We start from the raw sequence: 23,431 nt of genomic DNA on the forward strand, positions 1-23,431 counted from the left end.
CATCATGAAAATTTATTACAACTTCATGAAGTCAAACAGTAAAAGGAGAAATATGTCATACAGTTACTGCACTAAATCAGAAAATGACCATGATGTGTCACCAGAGATGAGTTGAAACACGCCTAGAGTTAAAGATCTGTGCCCGAACCTGATGTGACTTGACGGGTTTGGTTCAGGTCGGGCCTTACTTCTCACATATTTCACAGGTTCACACTGGGTTTGAGCTGTACTATATTTATTTGTTTGTTTGTTTGTCATTTTTCTCCTCAATTTAGTTGTTGCGGATTCCAGTTCCCTGCATGTATTGTCCTTGTCACTATAAACTCTTACTGTTTAGTGCATGGAGGGAAGTTTGGTAAGAAAAATGTCAGGCTGTAATTGGGTTTGGGCTGAAATATACTAATGAGGGACGGGTTCGGTTCGTTTTCAGACAGAATTTTGTCAACACTGGGCCTCAACAGGCTCAGCTTTTCAGGCACGATGAAAGCACCAGCTACACCCAACATGTTCTCATTTAAAATGGTGATTCTGCACACTACCCATTTCACATTTAGTCACTTTACATGAAGCTAAAATTAATAGCAGATGTTCAACGAAAGACTTACTGTCTGTTTGTGATTCTTAAGAAATCATTAATAATTGTTTGAAAGGAGCAGATATTTCTTACCTTTTTATTGAGTAATCTAATCATGGAGTTAGACAGGCTCAGTGGGCTTTTGTTTTTAGTAAAACATGCTTAACTTTACATTGAGAGGCAGCTGACAGATTGATAAATAGCAGGTGACCTTACAGTGGAGGACTCTGTGCTTGTATGCGTTCTCTGTCCCTGCAGCCTGCAGACAACCTGCCTGAGCTTCAGTCTGAGGAGGAGGGGGTGAGGAAAATAACCATAGATGGATTCACACGCCAATTCCAAAAAAGTTAGGACCTGGTGTACAACGTAATTAAAAACATAATGCTTTGATTTGCAAAAGGTTCTACTTTTTTAGTTGAATACAGTATAAAGACAAGAAAGTACATGTTCAAACTTTTTGTGAGTATACACTCATTCTGAATTTGATGCCACAAAGCAACAAAAGACTCAAAGTTGTGGAACACTCAAAAAACACTTGTTTGGATCATTCCACAGGTAAACAGGTCAGTGGGTAACAGGTGACAGCATTATGATTGCACCGAAAACACAAATAAGTTAGCAATACTAAAATTAAGGCAATCGTTTGCCACAATATTTTTGGAGGTTATCAGAAATTGGACATAGCTAGTGTTACATGTACTCATTGATCATAGTTCAATTAAAATAATGGTGAAGCCAACTCAAATATTTTCAGTATTTTCAGGTAACTCAGAATTTTCCATCACACTTCTCATTGCAACAGGTTAACAACCTGTGAAAATTAAAAAGTTGAGAAATCTTAAACTTTCAAGGCAACTTCATTCAATAGGGTTCAGTTTTGAGCCCAACTCAAGTTTTAAAAAGTTTTATCAGCTAATAATTTGTTGAGATCATTTTTAATTCCATATTCAAGCATCCAAATTAAGACAAATCAGGTTCATAATTCACTGAACAGTTTTTTTGGGTGGTTTCTAAAACTCACAAGATTCAATTTTATCTAAAGAAGAAGGCAACTGCCTTCTTTTGTTACAGGACAGAACTGATTGATTTTAAGAATTAAAAGCAATGTATTCATGCTCAGTAAAACTTTAATTTAAGTTTTAAGTTTTCATTACTTATTATAATGAATTAACCTGAACGTTTGGTTTCACAGTGTGGGTAATAAAGGGGCATCCTTGAAAATCTCTATCGTTCACAAGCTAAAAACAAAGATGGGGTGAGGTTGCAAGGGCAAATAGTCCAACAGTTTAAGAACAAGCCTGTTTGACTGTTTTGGGTGATGTGCTGCAGCTGGTGGATTCATCTCGGGTATCTGGCCCCAGCTTGCCTGGAGAAGACCCTACCAGGAGCTACTGGCCCTCAAAGCACATCTCCCAGGTTCACAAGGACCCACAGGCCCCTTCCTCATAATCAAGTGGCATTTCATATCAGAATCACTAAGGACAAAGAACATTCCAAGCAGTGTTTTGTTTACAGAAAACTATCAATCAAGGAGTAAAATGTTACCATAGAAATCTGAGACACTGAATATCAGAGTAGAGTCAGTCCTAAAAACTGGCAGAAGGTCCAGACTGTCTGTCCCAGCTCTGAGTAGGCCGCTGGAGTGTGGGAGGTTTGTGGACATGCAGTCCAGTCAAGAATCTGCAGTTGGACTTCACAAATTGTTGTTCCCTCACAGTCCCTGTACAGCTGGAGAGAGATTTCGCAGTTAAAATGTCAGTGTCCAGATGTGCAAATCTGCCAGTAGTGACAGATGGGCCTCTATTGAGTTGAGGGAGATAAATAATTAGGTTTTTGTGTTTTATAATTGTATAAAATGTAGACCTGCTTGTAGAGATTTCATTTACTTTTGAATTATTTTTAAAAGTGTGAAAAAAAATCTACTTAAGTATTTTTGAAAAATGTAGAATACAGAACAATTGTACTCTGCCTGTTTTCACAAGTCACCAATCATTACCAAAATAAAGCCTAATAAAACTAGAGTCTAATGTCCTCTGTGGCTCTGGAGGAGCTTTATGAAGTCATCAGGATTTTTTTTAGCCTTGGTACAAATTTAGAAAGAAAGTGTGACTAACAAACTGGGGATACAGAGTTTTACAGATGTGAGTAATTAGGCATAAGAGCTCTAGTTGCATTGTGGGAAATGCAGAATCAAGTGTTATTTGAACTTGACCAACAGAAGGGACTAAAACCCAGCATAGTTGGCTGAATGACGGTGTGATAATAAATCATTGGAGTAGTCCTTTAAAAGTTGCAAAAAATAAAAACATGGAAGAGTTTGTAGGATAACTGAATACTTTTCTTGACAGTTAACTTGGGGAACTCGAGTTTGGTGTAACACTAATGATTCCTCCAACTATTTAATCAAAGGGTCAGCCTTGTATGACAAGCTGTTGTAACATTTAATCCGTGATCTGTGATTATATTTTATACATCCATTACAGAATTTGTCCTTCTCAAAAGTGTTTTCTCACTCATCATAATGGTAATTAAACAGCAGAAATTGTATTTCAATATATCTAAAAATCCTTAAAAGTTGTGAGTGGCTGTTTTAACATTTAATAGCTAGGCTGGACATGTATTGCAGATATGTGTAATTCAGTTTTTCCCCAGTCAAAATGAACATTTCACATAACCACCATGGCATTCTTCCTGTCTACAGTCATCATTTCAGATATCAGCAGTGTCATAATAACAATAACAACCATGAATATTGAGATTTGAATTTCATTTTTGATACCTGGGATGAACATTCTGGATATTTGCAGGGTTATTAGTGTGAAAATTCAAATTCATGTATCTATAATCCAGTTGTTAGATAGATATCCCATAATGTAATTTTGAATATCCAAAAATACATTGTGACTAGTAAAATTGTAATTTAAGGCAGCTACAATTAAATGTATGTATATGTATATCTGGTCATCTGAAATGAAAATCATGACTAGTAAATGAGAGTTTTTCTTGGTAAGAATTCTATTTTGTCTATTGGAAATTTCTTGTTTTATGAACTTTTATGATTAAAATGTCATCTACAGGCCTAGTAGGTGAAATCCAACTTGCTAAGAGTTGCATTTTGGGCAATTTGCATAATTAGCATAATAAGCTCATGTGCATAAAATTATGAGAAAACATTTCTAGCCCCATTGTCATTTCCATATTATCATATTAATCATTAATAACACAATTTTTAATTAAAAAAAAAAAGCCTTACTCCAGACGAAGAGAGACACTATGTTGTTGCTGCATCCATGTGCATCCCCATGCACATGGATTTTTGCTGATATTGGTGATGCTGATGTACAAACGTTTTTCCAGCTAAAGCCAGAGAACATATCTCTGCTGTAGTAACAGTTTTATGGTTCCTCTTATCAGGTGGGCCTCTGGCTGATGCAGACAGAAAATGCAGTGCTCTTAAAAATGGAAACATTTGTTGGGGGAGGATGTTTGCAATGGAAACATTTATTGGGGGAGGAAAAGCCAGTTGCTCAAATGATCTGTCTGCTGAGCCTACAGATGACATTTGAATCATAAAAGTTCAACAACAACATTTTTGTCTCAACTCATAAATGACTCAGAAAAGAGATGTTTACCAGAAGTAAGGGCTCTAAAAAGGGAAACAAGTGTTATTTATATTAATTTTTCACTATTGTTGAGTGTGTGCGTGTGCTGTGCAGCAGGGCTGGAAGTAACTAGTTACAAATACTCAAGTTACTGTAATTAAGTAGTTTCACCATGTAATCTACTTTGTTACTTTCAAAATCATAATTGAGTTCTGAGTACAAGTTGAATTAATATCCAAACCCTTCATCTGCATTTTTGTAGCAGGACCTATGGATGAAAAACTGAACGCTGCAGCCCCACAGGTTTGGAATAAGGGTGTTAAAAGATTAATTGATTAATTGGCATTGAGAATTTAATCAATTAAAACTGAATCCATGACATTGTGTTGTTTGGTGGAGCCTTTTGTTGAATAAGGAAACTTAAAACTTAAAATGACAAAAAATATATATATTGTTATTGTTGATTAATCGATTGTTTGTATTTTCAGCTATCAGTTAAGGAAAACGATGTGAGCACTGAGGAGATCACTGTGGCTGAATCCTGCTATTGATAATGTATTAAATATCAACAATTAAAAAGTAACTTATACTCTAAGTAATTTTTGAGATGAGTACTTTGTAGTTTTATTCAAGTATTTTTCTAACACGAGTACTTTTACTAGTAATTGAGTGATACTGTGGTCATGTAACAGTGTTTGTTCAGTGCTCTTTCCACCACCGCTGTGCAGACTTTCAGTTTTAAGAGTGCTGTCTAACATCAGGACCTGGCTGTGGTCTTCCTGTCAGCAGCTCATCAGTTGACTGAGTGACCTCCTGAGAGTCACGTCCTTCCTCCTTCCTTCCCTCCGTCCTCTCCTCTGTCATCGCCCTAACTGTGCGCTGCGGTGAGAACTGGAAGCTCTGACTGAGTTTGTCCTCTGCTCCGTCGGTGCGGAACAAGCTGCGGTCAATGCGCATCTCCAGCTGTCAGAGAGCGTGAAGAGGAGGCTCCTCCCACACGCTCTTATAACAACACACTGAGTTCATGTGAGGTATTTGTGATGGACTGACTGAGAGGATCACATAACATCATCGTACACTGTGGACGTCCATTCTGTAGCAGCGCCGGACAGAAGAGCCAACAGAACAGGTAACTTTACGCACACAGTGCTCTGTCTCTGCTCCTTTAAATCACTCTATTTGGCCATCATGATAACGATTATTCTACTTATTTTACTACTCATTTTCTTCTGGAAAATCATGGTATATGAAGTCAAATTGTAAGTGTGCTCAAAGTTCAAGTTTATTCATATGTACCTATAGAGCTTTAAATGGAAACCAGCAGGGGTGGAAGTAGCCAATAATAAATACTCAAATTTGTGTAACTAAGTGTTTTCTGGGGTACTTGTCTGAGTACATGTTCAAGTCTGCACTTTTACTTGTACTAAAGTATTATTACAGCATGTAATCTACTTAGTTACTTTCAAAATAATACTTTAGTACTAAGTTTTGGATTTATATTTAAATATCTTTCATCTGTATTTCTGTAGCAAATCAGGTGATCTGATCACAAACAGGCCAATGAAAACCAGGAGATATGGATGAAAAACAGCAGCACAGATTTAAGGAGTCAGAATGTTAATGATAAATCATTAATCAATTAATCAGCATCCAGAATTTAACCATCAATATTTAATCTATAGTCTGGACATGGCAGTAACTGCACTTTGTTTGAAATTGTTTTGTCTGGTGGAGCCCTTTGTTGGATAAGGAAACTTAAAAATTAAAATGAGAGGGAAAAAAAGACAAAATAGGGGGAAAAAAATGAAAATGAAAAAAAAGTTTTTAAGTATCTTATACACTATTGATAATTAATCAGTTAATGAAAAACAAAAATTTGCGCCCATAGTTTGGAGAAGTGACTGTGAGCACTGAGCAAAACAGAGAGGACACTGGGAGGAATTTAGACTGAAGATCTGGAGAAACAGAATGTCTGCTATTAATAATGTATTTAACATCAGCGGTTAAAAAGTAACTAATACTTTGTACTTTCATGTATTTTTTTTCTAACACCAGTACTTCTACTTGTAATTGAGTAATATTTTAATAATATAACAGTACTTACACTTGAGTACAGATTTTCAATAATCTTTCCACCACTGAAAACCAGCAACAAGGACTCCTGACTGGGACCCCTGAGGACCCCAAGAAAAAAAAACTGCTGGAAGAAACAACTGTCATCTGAAGAAAAAATGCACACTATTATTATTATTATTTTAGGACAGTTACAGTTTGATAAAACAAAAATAGGTTTAGAATTTGAGGAAATCTGTGTGTGTCTGCCCCTGCACCCTGATGCTTTGTGTGACCATGACAAACATGAACTCACTAAATACACAAACGATAGCAGTATTCAAAAAACTGAGGCTATCAGTTGTTACTGTTTTTCTGATCATAAACTCAAAAGTTGGAAGTTGTCAGAGCTTGAATATTTGTATTAAGTGTTGCAGTTAAATGTTTAAGCCAACTCAAAATATTTTCAGTCAGTGAAAAAGTTTATGTCCCCACACCCTACAATTTTTATCAATCATGACAAATAATTGGGGGTGGAACTGCTGAAGAAGGATTTAGAAGTTAAATTTTAGTGAAATAAAGGTCATCATAGAATCAGCAACCTCTTGTTTGTTAATTTCCCCTACATATATCATATTCATTCTACTTTGTTTAATTCTTTATGACCCCCAGGGGTCTGGGGGATTAATTAATCAATTAATCATTATTTAAACACAATGACATCTGAAGACAAGATGCACATTATCATTGTTATTATTATTATTATTATTATTATTATTATTATTATTATTATTATTATTATTATTATTTTAGGACAGTTACAGTTTGATAAAACAAAAATAGGTTTAGAATTTGAGGAAATCTGTGTGTGTCTGCCCCTGCACCCTGATGCTTTGTGTGACCATGACAAACATGAACTCACTAAATACACAAACGATAGCAGTATTCAGAACACTGAGGCTATCAGTTGTTACTGTTTTTCTGATCATAAACTCAAAAGTTGGAAGTTGTCAGAGCTTGAATATTTGTATTAAGTGTTGCAGTTAAATGTTTAAGCCGACTCAAAATATTTTCAGTCAGTGAAAAAGTTTATGTCCCCACACCCTACAATTTTTATCAATCATGACAAATAACTGGGGGTGGAACTGCTGAAGAAGGATTTAGAAGTTAAATTTTAGTGAAATAAAGGTCATCAGGGTAAAATCAGCAACATCTTGTTTGTTTATTTCCCCTACATATATCATATTCATTCTACTTTGTTTAATTCTTTATGCTTTTACCCTGGTCTTTCATCCCCCGCCCCCCTATAGTGGCTCTGCGCCCCTTCAGGGAGGCCTGCCCCCCAGTTTGGGAACCACTGCTTTAATCAATCATTGGTAACATTAACAATTACTTAATCAATTAATCATTATTTAAACATAATGACATTACATAAATATTTTGCTTATACCAAACAATATCAGATGTGTTTTTTTCCTCCCCAGTGAAAACCACAGAAATGTTACATGTTAAACACTTGTACTTTAATATCAGATAACACATATTTCAGATGTTTATTTGATAGTGGATCAATTAAATTTTACTCAATTGACCAAATTCTTAACGACTGATTAATTGATCATCAATTAATTGTTATCATTCCTAGTAAAATGCTATCAGCAGAATTGGGTGTTTTTGACTGAATTCCCCCAGGACCCCACACAATGATTTAAAAAGCACTAATTTATTAGGAATAACAGATTGACAAAGTCATGAAGAACGGGAATGATAGAAAATAGCCTCTGTGACAAATGACAGAAAGTGTTCCTCTGTGGTCTGCAGGTACCTCAGCCAGTAGGATTTAGGTTAATTGCTTCACAAGCAGCAGAATCCCTGGATAAGAGCAAACACACCCACGCTTTTCTTCTGTTTCAGCCATCATGGATTTAAATGACGTGAAGACTGAGAACCATGAACTGGTACCACACAGAGGCTTTAAGCTGATCAATGGGACGCATGATCCAGATGATGTGGACCAGATTTACAACCTGGAGATCAGAGACTCTGACGTGTTTGTGGTCACGTACCCAAAATCAGGTGAGGGGGTACATAAAGATGGGGTTGGAGTCCTGTTGTAGGCTTCACACACACACGTCAGCATCACTGCTGCGTGTCAGTGTCCTACAGAGGAAGTGCACCTCAGGTCAGTGTGATTCTTGGAGCTCTCAGTGCAAAGGAAGGAACAAGGCTGATTAGTATGTACAGCATTTCCAGATGAATGTCCCACTCTTTTGTGTGTGGCAAATTGATTTCGGCAGAGAGCAGGGTATCAAATGATCACCCAGACAAGTGTGTATTGTGAAAACACTCAAAGAGAAATCAGGACAAAGGTCCACAGAGAGAAGAGGAGAGGAGAGGTGTACTCATACACAGCGTTGACCTAATTGCTGCCATTGTCCACACAGAGTGTGGGTGGGACTGAGGCCTGTCTGTTGTGTTTGACAGGGACCATCTGGATGCAGCAGATCCTGCTGCTCTGTGAGGCGAAGGGAGATGTGACGGCCATCAGTAAGCTCAACAAGTACAGCAACGGTGACCTCGTGCCCTGGATTGAGGTGAACGGCAACAGAGAGGAGTTCATCACGGCCCCGTCGCCCCGGCTGAGGGTCACCCACCTGGCGTACCACCTCATGCCTCCAGCTCTGAGCCAGAGGAAGGGCAAGGTCAGCTCTGCAACCACATCTATTTCACCTACACTAATGAGACTGTACTTTTTGTACTTAAGATCCCCTATTTAGCATTCATAAGCAGAATGCAAACATTTTACACAATTTATAATTTATAACACAATGTAATACAGCTGTATGCAGCTGTCAGGACATGTTAAGGTGTTTTTTTCATCAGTTTATACACCAGTCCACCTGTAGTTGACAAATCACTCATTCTTGAGAATTGGGACAAATCATGCCCCACCAAAATTTCTTCTCAGATTTGTATATATTAAATATATTTAATCAATTAAATATTTTGGTCTGCTTTAACTTTTTGTCTTTAACTGTCTCTGTGTTAGAAAACAGCCTTGTCCCAGACAAGAATTCACAACCTGAAACTATTGAAAAATGTGTTAAAAGCCTTCAAAATCTCAAACTAACAATATCTACTGATAACACTGGTGTGAAACTGTGCTATTATAATTGTCTTTGTTTAAAAAAAAAAACACTGAGCCTTTAAATCTGTGTCCCAGACCTCCGTCGTCCTTGTCAGATTTTTATAAAAACATGATTGAATCAGGCATAAAAGGGTCAGCTATACCCTAAGGACCACTGTCTCACTTCCTGGTTTAAAAAAGGCAGGACTACTGTTCAAGGACTGATAAACTTTCTATGTTTAGATAAATTCATTCAATAATATTTCTATCAGATGAGTCTCCACCATAACATGTCAACTCTGTAGTCCTTCTAAATCAAAGCTAAATATGAATTATGGTTTAAAAATGTGTATTTTTGTTAGCATTAAGAGAACTCTGAGACACTTTAAAAATAAAATGGCTGCTCACTACGACTATGCTGTGAAATGAAAAAAATGTGACATTTTCAATTCGTTGATGTCTGCATTCATTAAAACATGTAATCACTAGGAGGTTGGCCCATCACAAGATTTAATAGCCAAGAGTTTGATCTTTTAAAATACATTTTCCTGCATAATTGAAGAGAAAAAAAAATCAAAACCCCATAAATATATGGTTTGGTCCAATTCTCAAGAATGAGTGAAATACATTAAATACAGACGCTGTTAAGAACATGGGCTAGTGGTGCACTGCAGCCCCTTGTGGTCCAAATGAATATTACAACAACAAACACTTGAAAAATGATACTGACAAAACAAACAAACAAACAAACAAACAAAAAATCCATTGCCATCTCTTTTCAATCCTATTTTACAAATGACAAGAAGATTATTCAGGCAAAATTATTTTCTTAAATCTATTCTCATTTTTTCTTAAATCTATCAGCAGAATTTTCTGTGCTAATGTCATTGATCAGTTCATGAGTGTGACAGACCGTGTATTGTTTGCCAGAACCTCCACCAGGTGGTTTACTTCCTGTCTTGGGTATTATTTAGAAAATTAATATACCAGCAGCAACACACTACCCTTAAGGTGATACTAATACCTGTACAGTACTTCATTAGATATTTTTTCTACTTCAATTAATACTCATCTCTTGCATGGGAGCATTCCTGAGATAATCTGTCCACATTTTAGTCTCTTGGTTTCATCAGACACCACATGTGTCTACTACAGACATACTTTACAGTGTTTTGGTGACATCTTGGCACGCTCAACTCACAACTTTGTCAAATACACCACGCTCCACTCCACCACACCACAGGCTAAGGATAACTGAGTATCATCCAGTATATACTTTTTTGATAACACATTTAAAATGATACAATACCCATTAATTGTAGTCAGGCTTGAGGAGAAACAGGTAACATGTAATGGGATAACGTAATCTAGGTACAAGAAAGGTAACTGTATTCCATTACAGTTACAGATTTAAAAAGATGCAATGAGATTACTGTTACATTTACTAAAAATGTGGATTATTAATAGAATTACAAATTTAAAATACAGAATGGACCAAACAACTAATCGATTAATTGAGAAAATAATAACATGGTATTAGGCTAAACAATTTCACTGTACTTAAATTGAGGTTCAGCAGTAACAGAAAGTAATGAAGCTACATTACTTTATTATTGTGATACTTGAATTTAAGTTACTGACTACAGTTTGAACAGGTAATTAGGAACTGTATCAGAATACATTTTTAAAGTAACCTTGCCACCCCTGACTTCAGTATAGAAAGTACCAAATGTGCTGTTCTGAAAATTGTCTTACAGCTAAACCAGACAGTGTTCAGAGACTTTTATTATACCAGCACTGTGTAGGTAGTTTATTTAAAAGAAGAAAAAAGCTGCCTCTTTTAGTGTGTCTTTTGTATACTTATATATATGTATATATGTGAATCCCGAAACCCACTCAATGCTGCTCGCAGCTTTAATTTTGGCCAATTGAGCCACTTCCTTCACTGAGAACAAAAGAGCCTGAACCCAGTAGCTGTATTTCAGTCTGTTTTCTTGTTCAATCATCATCATTTGCTCCACTCTCATTTGTTGTTGTTGCTGTTGTGACTTCCCATCCTGCAGGAAATGGAACTCGCCTGAATCATTCAAGGATTTTGGCATGAACATTTACAGTTACAGACCGGCACGCCAATAAAATATTTTGTAATGTGAGCTTTGTAATCCAACATGGTAATTAAAAGTCAGTCAGTCCCCAGTAAATAGGATAAGTTGCTGATACCCAGACTTTATCTTTCAGGTGATCTACGTGGCAAGAAATCCCAAAGATGTCCTTGTGTCTTACTTCCATTTCCACAAACTTGCAAACATGTTGGAAACTCCGAAGGACTTTGATGACTTCTTTGAGAAATTCTTGAGAGGAGACGGTGAGAGCAGTACTCCATCTGACGTTTGCACAGAGAATGTTGCTTGTAGCGTTTTCTCAGCGGTGCAGCTCCTGGTGAATGTCTACAGTGTGATGCTCACATGGTTTTATGGTATTATTCATTGCAGTGTTTGGATGCAGCTGGTTTGAGCACTTAAAGACTTGGTACTCACACAAGGATGATATGAACATGCTCTTCATCACTTATGAAGAAATGATTCAAGTAGGAGCTCAAATCCTTTTCATCTGTGCGTGTTCGTAAGCTGTCATATCATATGCTGTTCATAAGTATCAGTTTAGGACATTTGTGCTTGTGTTCAGGACCTGCTGTCAGCAGTGAGGAGGATCTCTATGTTCCTGGGTAAAGAGCTGACTGATGAGGAGCTGGCCAATGTGGTGACACACAGCACCTTCAACAACATGAAGAAGATCCCTCAGGCCAACTATGAGCTGGTGCCAGGTGACCTGCTCAACCACCACCAGGGAACGTTCATGAGGAAAGGTAAGAGTGTTCACTGCTTCACATACATATTGGAAGTCCAGACTGAAGCTCACTCTGTCAACTTCTTAAAACCAAGAGGTGTTCAACTTTCAACCCAAAGACATACAGCACTTTCACAACATGAGATCATAACAGAGAAGAAACTATAATGTAAAAACAGCTTTGGAAATGTTTGAACTGATAATAGAGAAATAGAGAACATTTGTTTCCAAAATCATGTACAGTATTTCACAATGCGAAAGCTAAAATTATGGATTGGAGTAAATTTCCCCCTCCAGGTGGGAAGTGCATTGCTCTCCAAGCAAAGGAGTTTAAGTATCTTTGCATCTTGTTCACAAGTGATAGTAAAATAGAGCTTAAGTTCAACAGGTGGATTGATGCAGCGTCAGCAGAAATCCAGTGATTCTACCAGACTGGGGGTCTGCAACCTGATAACTTGGTCACTTAAAAATGTAGTAATTGTATATGTCATATTTCATATTGTATTTTGACCATACAGTGTGCACTTACTGTTTTTATTATGTTAGGCACCTGCATTTACTGTAGTCTGTATTGCACTTTAAATTTTATTTATTGCATCTGATTGTTATGTGCAGGACTACAGATGGAAATTAGTGTCTCAACCGTGTTTTCATTTCTTGTAAATGATCAATGTCATTGCACGCCTTCCTTTTACACATCAAATAAACTAAACTAAACATGCTGTTGCAGTGTGCGCGTCTCCAGAATGCAGTAAACAAAATATCTGAAATGTAATTATTTTTGGTTTCGAAATCCTGTCTACTGTTGAGGTTGACTCCAAACTTTTCCTTCTCCCTTCTTGTGCTGTGAACTTTAGGCACCATCGGTGACTGGAAGAATCACTTCACTGTGGCCCAGAACGAGAGGTTTGACGAGATCTTCCACAGAGAGATGGAGGACTTTCCTCTGTCTTTTATCTGGGACATCAGGGACATTGAGTGTCGGTCGCTGGTCTCGTGACAACACAAAGAAGTCACTGCTACTTCATGAACACAATGCCGTGCAGAAAAACATCACTCATTTAGCTTCTGAGGCTACATGTCTCTTTGCTGCTGTTTTCCAAAAGGTACTATAGTTTCTCCATTGGTTTCCATTCATTTTAGTTTACTTTGAAAATCTATGCAAAGCTATGTTGAGGACAGAATCTGAAGTAATTTTGACAAAGTAGACTTGGTCTCAATGTAGCAAAGCTTCTTTTCTTGTGATCATCCAAAACAGACCTCCAACCACTACCTCTCTGTTAGCATCAGTCTGCAGAGAATCCACAGGGCCTTCAGTTGGGTCCGTCTCACAGGGATCATGTGTGTTTTACTGTCGTCACAGTTACATTACTGTTGCTTGGTAATGCAGTGCACACCATTCAAATTCATCTTCACTTACAGTTGTATTACCGTAGAGGTGGTGTCAGGGTTTAAAGTCTATGCATGTTCAGTTTCTTACTGTAGTGAAAAGAAAAGCTTTCTATGGACTTCTGTGGCTGCTTAATATAATAATACAGTCTGTGTTGAAGGTCACTTCAAGTCAAGAGTTAAAACATGAAAATAATGACAGCATGATGTCTCAGATGTCTCAGACCACATTCACTGTTCATGACAAATTCCAGAGAAAAGTGAGCTGGTCATTACTTTAGACTGGACAAAGTCTTAAAACTCAGCTTTGACTTCTGGATTTTGACTTGTGATGACTTTACAACTCTTAAAGGTATAGTTCACCCAAAAATGAAAATTCAGTCAATATCTGCTCACCCTCATGTTTTAATCCACAAGACACTGCTGGAGATTCACAGGAAAACAGTGATGCATTATCTCCCAAACAATGGAAGTGACTGGGGACCAGTTTTCAAACGTAGAACTCCATACTGCTTGTCTAGTGTAATCCAAGTCCATTTGCACACCGTCACATGACACACACAGTTCAGACAGTGTGCATGTGCACATGAATGTGGCTCCAAGCTAAGGAGCAGTGAAGATTCAGGCTAAAAACATGGTGTAAATAATAGTCAAATTAGCATGTTGGGTCTTTAGGAGACTTGGATTACACCAGACAACCACTATGGAGGCATTTTATGTTTTTATTTTCTCTCTTTTTGTGTTTGAAAACTGGTAATCATTCACTTCTATTGTTTGGGAGATTCTGCAACAGTTTTCCTGTGAAACTCCAGCAGTGTTTTGTGGACTAAAAAACCTAAAAAACCAGACCTTCAATCAGCATGAGGGTGAGTAGATAATGACTGAATTTTCATGTCTGGGTAAACTATCCTGTTAAGGAACATTTATTAATACTGTATAGTCATGTTTATTGAACATTAGCAATGACAGCTTTGATATTTTATGTAGAATACACGACACTGTTTGTACAAATCCACCTGGAACACGTTGTGTGTACAACAGTAAGTGACACTACCATGTGAAGTGCTGTAAAATGAAAGCTGCATATGAAAGGAAGATACAGCGAGTGGCTGCTGGAATAAGTCTGAAGCACTGACATATGGCACTGATTATTAGCTGTTTACTTATTCTATGATTGCATATCTCCAGATGTAAATGATATATTTTAAATATTATCTGTATTTGATTCAGGAAGAGTTCTTGTTTTGTTACTATTTGCATTATGACATTAAACACAGGTGCATTTCAGAAGTATGTCTAATTTTGTGTCCTCGTCTGTGGTGTCTGTCATCCTTATGTGTATTGTACAGAGGAGTATTAGGGCCAGGCATACAGAAAAAATATGACAGGTGTTTGAATTCTTTTAATTTTGCATTTTATGAATTAAATTGAAATGTTGACAATAAAGTCAAACTTCAGGTATTATTATTATTATTATTATTATTATTATTATTATTATTATTATTATTATTGTCGTAATAATAATAATAATAATAATAATTTTTATTCAACTTTTTTCTTGATATTTCAACTTTATTCTCAAAATGCAACAAAAAATCCTCACATCTTTCCCTCATGTCTTATATTCCAAACTGAATATAGTATGACATAGTGCAGTGTTTCCCAAACTTTTTTGCTTTTAAAAACGATAAACCATCGTGACTTAATTCACAATAAACCTTATCAATAAATTCTGGGAAGAGTTTGTTTGTGCATAAATGAACATTCCTGACCATTCTTACTGCCACTTCTACAACACCTGATACTATCTCGACATATCATTGAAAAAATACAGTTAACAGCCATTTCAATGTTTTTATCTTCTCTCATCAGGAAAACAATATAGAAAATTTTGGCCTTCTTCAAAATCAGTGCATGTAGAATTAACAGGCTCCTGTTTTTTCTTCATCAGTAAAACAATGTACATATTTTAAAATGCTATATAAAAGCTGTCCTGCAGAAATAAATCTTAAATTTGCTTAATTTTCCAAATAAAATCTCCCGTTACCCACCTGTGGGTCCCGACCCAGTCTTTGGGAATGACTGGCGTAGTGTACATTCTGTGTTCCACTGTGAAACGTGTGGGTTCTATGAGATGGACACATTTTAAACAGAGTTTTGACTCTCAGAACAGTGTAAATACAGTCCAGCAGGTAGCTGACAGAGGCTGTGTGGGTTCAGTCCAGCTGACTGACAGCCGACTGTTTGTTATACTGTAAGAGAATTAGTATTTGTAGCCCTGCAACCAGAGTTGTTAAAAGTTTTTTAATTAGCTGTTATTTTATTTCTTTTTAAATATTTTACAATTCAGTTTTGCTTCAGTTAGTTTCCAGAGTGGATTTGTTTGTTTCCGATCTTTTGTTCACGAATGTTTAGTTTTTATTTGTTTCAGTATTCAGTTGTTTTTATTATAATACATGGGGGTATTTGTCAGGGGCAGATTGAAGAAGTTCAGAGTGGGTGTTACAATACAAACAAATTGCTTTTGTGTGTCAATAATTTATTACTTCTCATTTGAGTTTATCTAATATTCTTCAATCTTGGTAAAACTGTATATATCATGTTCCCCTTACACATACCAATTCTAACTCAAAGTACATTTCAATACATGCTTTAATTTGTAAAATGTATGTAGAGAATCAAAAAGACAAATACTGATTCATTCACAACTGAGTCTGAAAATTCCCCTTTTGGTATAAAACACAGTAACTTCTTGCTTTACTGTGATTTGTTTTCTGTACATGTGTATATAGTCTTTTTGCTCATCACTATTTCATTTATATTTTTTATTAATATACAATTATTCAACTTTTATACTATTATAATTTAACCAAAATGATGAAGACTAAAACATTTATATTTTTATTTTAGTTTAGTTCTTGCCTCACAGCAAGAAGGTCCTGAGTTCGATCCCTGGCTTGCTCGGATGGGGCCTTTCTGTGTGGAGTTTGCATGTTCTCCCTGTGTCTACGTGGGTTCTCTCCGGGCTCTCCGGCTTCCTCCCACAGTTCAAAGACATGCATGCTAGGTTAACTGGTGACTCTAAATTGCCTGTAGGTGTGAATGTGAGTGTGAGTGGTTGTCTGTCTGTGTGTCAGCCCTGTGATGAACTGGCGACTTGTCCAGGGTGAACCCCGCCTCTCGCCCGATGTCAGCTGGGATAGACTCCAGCAGCCCGCGACCCTTACGGAATAAGGGGTTACAGAAAATGAATGAATAGTTCTGGAAGTATGCAATATGGATTTTTCCCCCCTAGTTTTCATTTTTATTTCAGTTAATTAAAATTATTTTTTCATACCTCATTTTTTTAAATTCTAGTGAATTTTAATAACAATACTATTTCTGATCAGTATTTTTGTTACAATTGATCAATTGTTGTTGTTTTGTGTGACAACTTCAGACTGTTCAATGTAATCAATGAATGCAGCTTTCAGTACTCTTTTGAGATACTTGTAATCTGAGTATTTAAGTACTCCCCTACACTTCTGAGGCGACTTCTGTTTTTGTTTAACTTCAGTTCACAGATCAGGCAGCTGCAGTTAACTGAACACTTCACACACAAATCACTTGATCATTTTATTAACAGATGTGATGTAAATGATTATAAAATAGAATTGATTCATGTAGATGTCCTCTCGTGTGAGTTCCCCCCTGAAAAAGCTACAACATTAAAATGCTGTTTACATTAATAATGAAACTGCAGTGGTTCAATCTCCTAATTTTCAGAGTTGATAGTACATGTTGCTGCCAATATTTACAGGGATAGCTCACCCAAAAAATAAAAACTTCATCATTATCAGCTCACCCTCATATATTTGAAAACTGGTCACCATTCACTTCCACTGTTTTGGAGATTCAGCAACACTGTTTTCCTGTGAAACTCCAGCAGTGTTTTGTGGACTAAAAACTAAACCTGACCTTCAATCAGCATGAGGGTGAGTAGATAATGACTGAATGTTCATTTACAATTTTTTATTTTTATTTTTTTAATTTAACTATCCCTTTAACACTACAGTCTGAATTTAGTACTTCTTCCTTGTAAATGTGAAGGAGTATGTGGATATATTGGTGTAGTAGTACTTAAATCTCAATAAAGCTTGTGGATACTTCTTCTACTCCCTGTCCATACTTGATATCTTACTGCCCTCTTCTGGCCAAATAAGGGTATGTTGCTGGGATGTCCTGCATGTCAAACAGCACCAGAGCCAGTCTGCCATTTGTCTGGTAAATTTAATAATTCAAGCATAGAAATGAAAACTCATGGCTGTATATGTATATGTTGTATTTAAGATTCTCTCTCCAGCTGTTGTGAGAGTCTTTAAAAAATAAATGCAGCTGTTGGATCTTCTTAGTGTGTCTGCTCTGAGAGGAGTGGGCGTGGTCCTGTCAGTCCTCAGCAGCACTCCATCTGTCCTGCTCCTGCTTTAGTCCTCATCACTGCCCATCTCTAAAGGGTCAAAGTCTGGGTCGTCCTCATCCAAGTCCAAGTCCTCAATCTCCTGGAACAGTGACTCGTCCACCTCGACATTGTTTCCAGCTGTAGAAGAAGAGAGCAGGTGTGAGAGTTTATAGATTCACTCTGAGGTGAAGGTTTGAGCTTTTCTTTTCTGGCCAATAACACTCCTTTATTCATGACGTTTGTACAATGCTCAATATCTCTCTAAATCTTCACATTTCCTCCCAGTTCACTGCCGTCTCCACCAGGTTTGTGCCAATAATGATTCAATCTGATTCATCTTAACAACTTATAATTTGACATAACCATGCCTTATGACACTGGACAATGGGCCCCATACCAGAAACAGTCGTACGAACAGATTTGTTCTTCAGTGGTGTGTACAAGTGATTTAACAGAACTTGTCGCATTCACTAATTTTCATGTATTTTGAATTTTCTTTCAGATATGAACACAACAGGTTTATGAAGTCTCTGTCCAGCTGAACATCCTCATTTATTCTGCCCTCTGTCTCTGTGATGAAAACTTAACCCTCTCCTCTGCTGCAGTCATGAGTCGCCCCTTGCTGTGGTGAGTTGTTTTTTTGTTTTTCAAGTCATTTTCATATCGAGACATGTCTTCTTTATTTCAGTGACAGGCCGACCCTCAGGTAACACGGCAACAACACTCACTTTCCTGTTTCTTTGCTTTAGCAGGTCTTTTAATTCCACTGCTGATGCTGTTAAAATGACAGATTTCCCTTCATGGATCTCAGAAGAAAGCGGGACGTCAAACTCCAAACACTTTCATTTCTTCTTTTGTCTCTTTGATGCTATTTTCATGAATGAACACTTCCTGGCATATGGGGCAGGAATTGTAGCCTTATATGGTATTAAAGGGGTGTTAATTATGCTAATTTACATGTCTCATGCATGTGCATTCAGATACACACATGTGGATCATTTACACAGTTATCTTAAGTTACAAACGTTTGCTGAATCTGATGTGGCACGTTCATACGAAGCCTTTGTACGAAAGAAGTAAGAAAGATAAGATAAGATATGAAAATGATTTTGCATGAGACGCATCATCTGGGGTGGATGAAAAACCCACCCAGCAGCATGTTTTGATCAGTGCTGAACACTGAGCACAGATCTGTGCTCCCATTAAACATGTTCATGCTGTTCTCCATTCAAATGATAAGGGGTTGAATTATTTCATGATTTCCTTCCTAGTGCCACAAAGAAGCCTTAATAACAGCGTGAACAGTTGGACAGTGTCAAACATCTACAGTCAGAAACACTCTTACCGTCTTCAAGGAACTGGATGTCAGATGTGTCCAGGTTGTGGTCTCTCTCAAACAGCTGTTTGCCTGGTGAGGGACAGATGGCATTTTCTTTAGTTCAGGTATTTATCCAGAGGTGGAGGAGGGATTGAAATCCTTCACTTAAACTCACAGTATGTGATTTCTGCTATGAGGGGTCTTTTTGTTTGTTTGTTTTTTTCCACTATTAAACAAACACTAAAATCTATCTGACATGACTGTGGCAGAAATCATGTTCATTGATGAGGTAATAGCGCAGTTTTAGTATCCCTGCCATATGTAAGCTGGGAGGAGATCATTTAAGTGCTTCTGTGTGAGTAAGTCAGTATGTCTGTGCATGATCACTGGAGCTGCAGACATAGGTCTAGAGTTTCTAGACACTTTACTTTATAAATGTAATATATTATAGCTTTAAGTAAGAGCAGCGGAATTTACCAGTGAGTTTGGATTTTCCTCCTTGCTCTTCCTCTTTCTGTTTTTTCCTCCTCAGCTCGGCCACCTCCAGCTCAAATTTGGCTTTCCATGCCAGGAAGTTTTCAATGGTTACCACTGTGCCCTGGAATGCTACCTGTAGAACACACACATCATCATATTACCAGACTGTCACTGACCAGATTTACTCCTTAAACTAACAGTAAACTTAAGTTCCTAATCGTGCCCTTCACTCAAAAAAGAAATGGAAACATGGACAAGCAAGTTAACCTGATCTGGTGAGTCAAACTTAAATTAAGAGCTCACAGAAAAGCCTCTGATCCAGAAGTCTGCTTTACTAAATATCTGCCTGTAGTATACAGTACAGTAGCATTTTGCCCTGAAACTAACTCTGATTTAAATTTACATTTAAATTTAAAATTTATCACAGTATGGAAATAAATGTATGAATAGTTTTCCATTCCTACCTTCTCTGCTTCCTCTGCCTCTCTCTCTTTCCGTCTTTTCTCTTCTTCTCGTCTGTTTTTCATCAGATCCACAATCTCATTGAGTTTTTCCTGAACGGCTGTCACCAGGGTGAAGATCATTACCATGCCCAAATTTTCATCTGCCTGCAGGAAAACCACATGAACATATGGTTAATAGCACACAAATTATACTGGTAACAGGTGATACTGGACACTGATGTATTCAACTGTTTTATGAATATTATCATCAGATAGCAGCTGATCTCTAGCATGATTTCAGTGTCCACTACTGACTGCTAGTTCTTAAAAGTGTTATGAACTTAGCAGTCTTGAGTGCAGCCCTGCTTAAGACAGTTTGAATTATGTTTTAGTCATACCCTCTGACAGGAGCTGAATTATGCAAGAAAAAAAAACATTGAATATTTTGACTCTATGGGAATTCTTTCATTTTGAAATGGTCCACTGTAAGTATTGATTTATTATGTACTCTTTTGGCAGTCAAAATCCAAAAATGTCTGCAAAAGCAACCAAAAATAACGCAACAATGAAATCCTTGACAGAATCACAGGCTCACAGGCAGGTAATGGACCAGGGACCAATCTAAATTAAGGACACAATGATCAGTTCAGATGGACTGACCTGTTGCTGCAGTAAGACGAGGATGTCCTCCACATCACTGTCCTCCAGGTTCTCCTGGGAGTGGATCTCCCACAGCGGAGGCTCATCTGGGTATTTCTCCACATATGTGAACCTAATTGTTGTGTCCACAGCTGCAAAAGGAACACAGACAGACAGCTCATATTATAACCATTCTAGGCTGGTCACTATACAGCGTACACAACTCCAATCAACTCCGCCATGTTGTTTCAATCACACTCACTCTTTCTCTCACCATGTTTTTCACTTGCTACCTTTATCATCATGTCCAAAATCTCTTTTAATGTCACTTACATTTCATTATGAACAAGGGGAGATTTCATAATGATATTTAACTGACATTAGAGCTACAATTACTCAATTAGTCACTTAGTTGTCAAATATTAAATTAATCAACAACTATTTTGACTTTTTTTTTTTTTTTTTTGGTAAGACAAAAGTATCCAAATTCATTTCATTTCCATTTCAGATTTTCAAGTAAATATTTTCTGGTTTCTTTTCTCCTCTCTGACAGCAAACTGAATATCTTCAGGTTGTGGACAAAACAAGACATTTAGGGAAATCATCTTGAGCTTTGGAAAATATTAATCAACATTGTGATTTTATGGATAAAACATGATGTTGCCGCCCTGGCTGACACTGACACTTTGCATCCACACACATCGGTATACTCACTTTCACCATTCTCCCCTGCATCTGATGTGACAGTGATGGTGAAGCTGGTAGGATTATCTGAAAGAACTACAAACACACATGGATTATTAACATCATTTCTATCTGACAGATGCATTATATGATAAACAGGTTGACCTAAATTCACTATGGGCCAATAAATACATGTGATGGCCTCAACAGGTTATACCAGGCAAAAGCCTGTCTCATTGCCCTATTGTAAGGTTTATAATGTTACATTGAAGCCATTAAAGGGATAGTTCATCCAAAAATGTAAATTCAGTCATTATCTAGTCACCCTCATAGCAACTGAAGGTTGGGTTTATTTTGTTAGTTCACAAAACATTGCTGAAGTTTCACAGGAAAACAGTGCTGCAGAATCTCCCAAATAACGGAAGTGAATGGGGAGCAGTTTTCACACCACACAGACCCAGTTCAGACAGTGTTCATGTGCATGTGAATGTGGCTCCATGCTAAAGATCAACGGTGACAAGTCAGGATAAAAACATGTTGTAAATTATGTCTTTCAAGTCAACTTTGCATGGTGGGGCTTTTAACAAGACTTGGATTACACCAGACAAGCAGTATAGAAGCATTTATGTTTTTATTCTTTTACATTTGAAAACTGGTCACCATTCACTTCCATTACTCAGGAGATTCTGCAACACTGTTTTCCTGTGAAACTCCAACAGTGTTTTATGGACTAAAAAACTAAACGTGACCTTCAATCGGCATGAGGGTGAGTAGATAATGATTGAATTGTCATTGCAGGGTGAACTATCCCTTTAACATCTTTTATATTATTGTTTTATTTTTATTGTAGATTCACAGCATGTGGCACTACCCGACCTGTGCAGCTACAACATAATGATATCTGATATATGCAGAATTTAAGAGCCTGGAACCCCCAGAATAGCGTTAGTATTATTAGTAGTAGCGTTAATAACGTTTGCATTATGCACATATACATATTATATGATGTTCTTTACCGAATGGAGTTTCCTTCTATATACGGCACAGTAAACGGCCCAATGTAATTCAAACCTGTCAGTCACTGCTGCCTGACTGACAATTAGCTCGTTACAACGACAATAAGTCTAATGTCACACCGCAAAGTTAGCAGTTAGCTGACCATAGCTCCATTAGTTGGACTTATCCTTCAGTAAATAACGCGACCAGTGAGCTACCTAACAAACGTTTTCTCTGCTAGCCTGTCAGCTAGCCGTCGTCCACTTTGACAATGACACACTGAAGGAACTGAACCTGTGAAAGAGTCCGGGTAGATGGATTCTATAGCCTCCAGTTCATTCCTCTGCTCTTCAGCGTAGTCTGTCATTTTGTGTGGCAGCAGGTTATCTGGAAAGTAGAAAAATCATCACCATGTTCGAGCTAACACACTTTGTGCTGCGTGTTCGATGATCGATGCTATCGGTATTCGGACTTTTTGGTCTGATACAGTAGAGCTGTAGTTTATGTAAATGTTGGTCTGGGGGAGATTTGACTGTTTGAACATTAGCCACTGTACCTTTGTGCTCTGTAACTGTAACTTTTTCCGTCGGTTTCTCACCAGCTTCACTGTGACAATGACAGCTCTCTCTTCTGGTATCGATTGTTTTAGTCTGCAAAAACAACCCATGATTTTTTTCCTCTCCAACTTTATTGAACAATTCAAAAAAAGAATTACAAATGGAACAACAGTGCCATCAAGCTACAAAGGGAGGAACTGAACGATTGTGGAAATTTTGATGCCAGTCCAAAATAACTTAGGAAACCGTTTCAGGTCACAGCTTGAAGGAAATTCAAGGAGAAGAAAT

The 23,431-nt window shown here is 37.3% G+C and overlaps 2 protein-coding genes across 2 annotated transcripts; one reads left to right on the top strand and one right to left on the bottom strand.

Moving 5' to 3' along the window:
- The first annotated feature begins 5,145 nt into the window (after nt 1-5,145).
- Nucleotides 5,146-13,893, top strand: LOC146321026 (amine sulfotransferase-like). Its single transcript, XM_084726013.1, has 7 exons — nt 5,146-5,305; nt 8,143-8,304; nt 8,713-8,930; nt 11,594-11,720; nt 11,848-11,942; nt 12,041-12,221; nt 13,060-13,893. The coding sequence occupies exons 2-7, from the start codon at nt 8,148-8,150 to the stop codon at nt 13,200-13,202; spliced, it is 921 nt and encodes a 306-aa protein (XP_084582139.1). The 5' UTR covers nt 5,146-5,305; nt 8,143-8,147; the 3' UTR covers nt 13,203-13,893.
- A 3,948-nt stretch (nt 13,894-17,841) lies between these two features.
- Nucleotides 17,842-23,060, bottom strand: rwdd1 (RWD domain containing 1). The gene is made up of 7 exons (XM_084726014.1): nt 22,881-23,060; nt 21,621-21,686; nt 20,928-21,058; nt 20,289-20,432; nt 19,825-19,957; nt 19,375-19,437; nt 17,842-18,167 (listed from the first exon to the last, which is right to left on the bottom strand). Exons 1-7 carry the CDS (start codon nt 22,951-22,953, stop codon nt 18,055-18,057), a joined length of 723 nt encoding a protein of 240 aa, XP_084582140.1. The 5' UTR covers nt 22,954-23,060; the 3' UTR covers nt 17,842-18,054.
- Nucleotides 23,061-23,431: the final 371 nt, after the last annotated feature.

Source organism: Lutjanus erythropterus, chromosome 9 (assembly GCF_056507025.1).
Source record: "Lutjanus erythropterus isolate fLutEry1 chromosome 9, fLutEry1.hap2, whole genome shotgun sequence".
NCBI classification, from domain to species: domain Eukaryota; kingdom Metazoa; phylum Chordata; class Actinopteri; order Lutjaniformes; family Lutjanidae; genus Lutjanus; species Lutjanus erythropterus.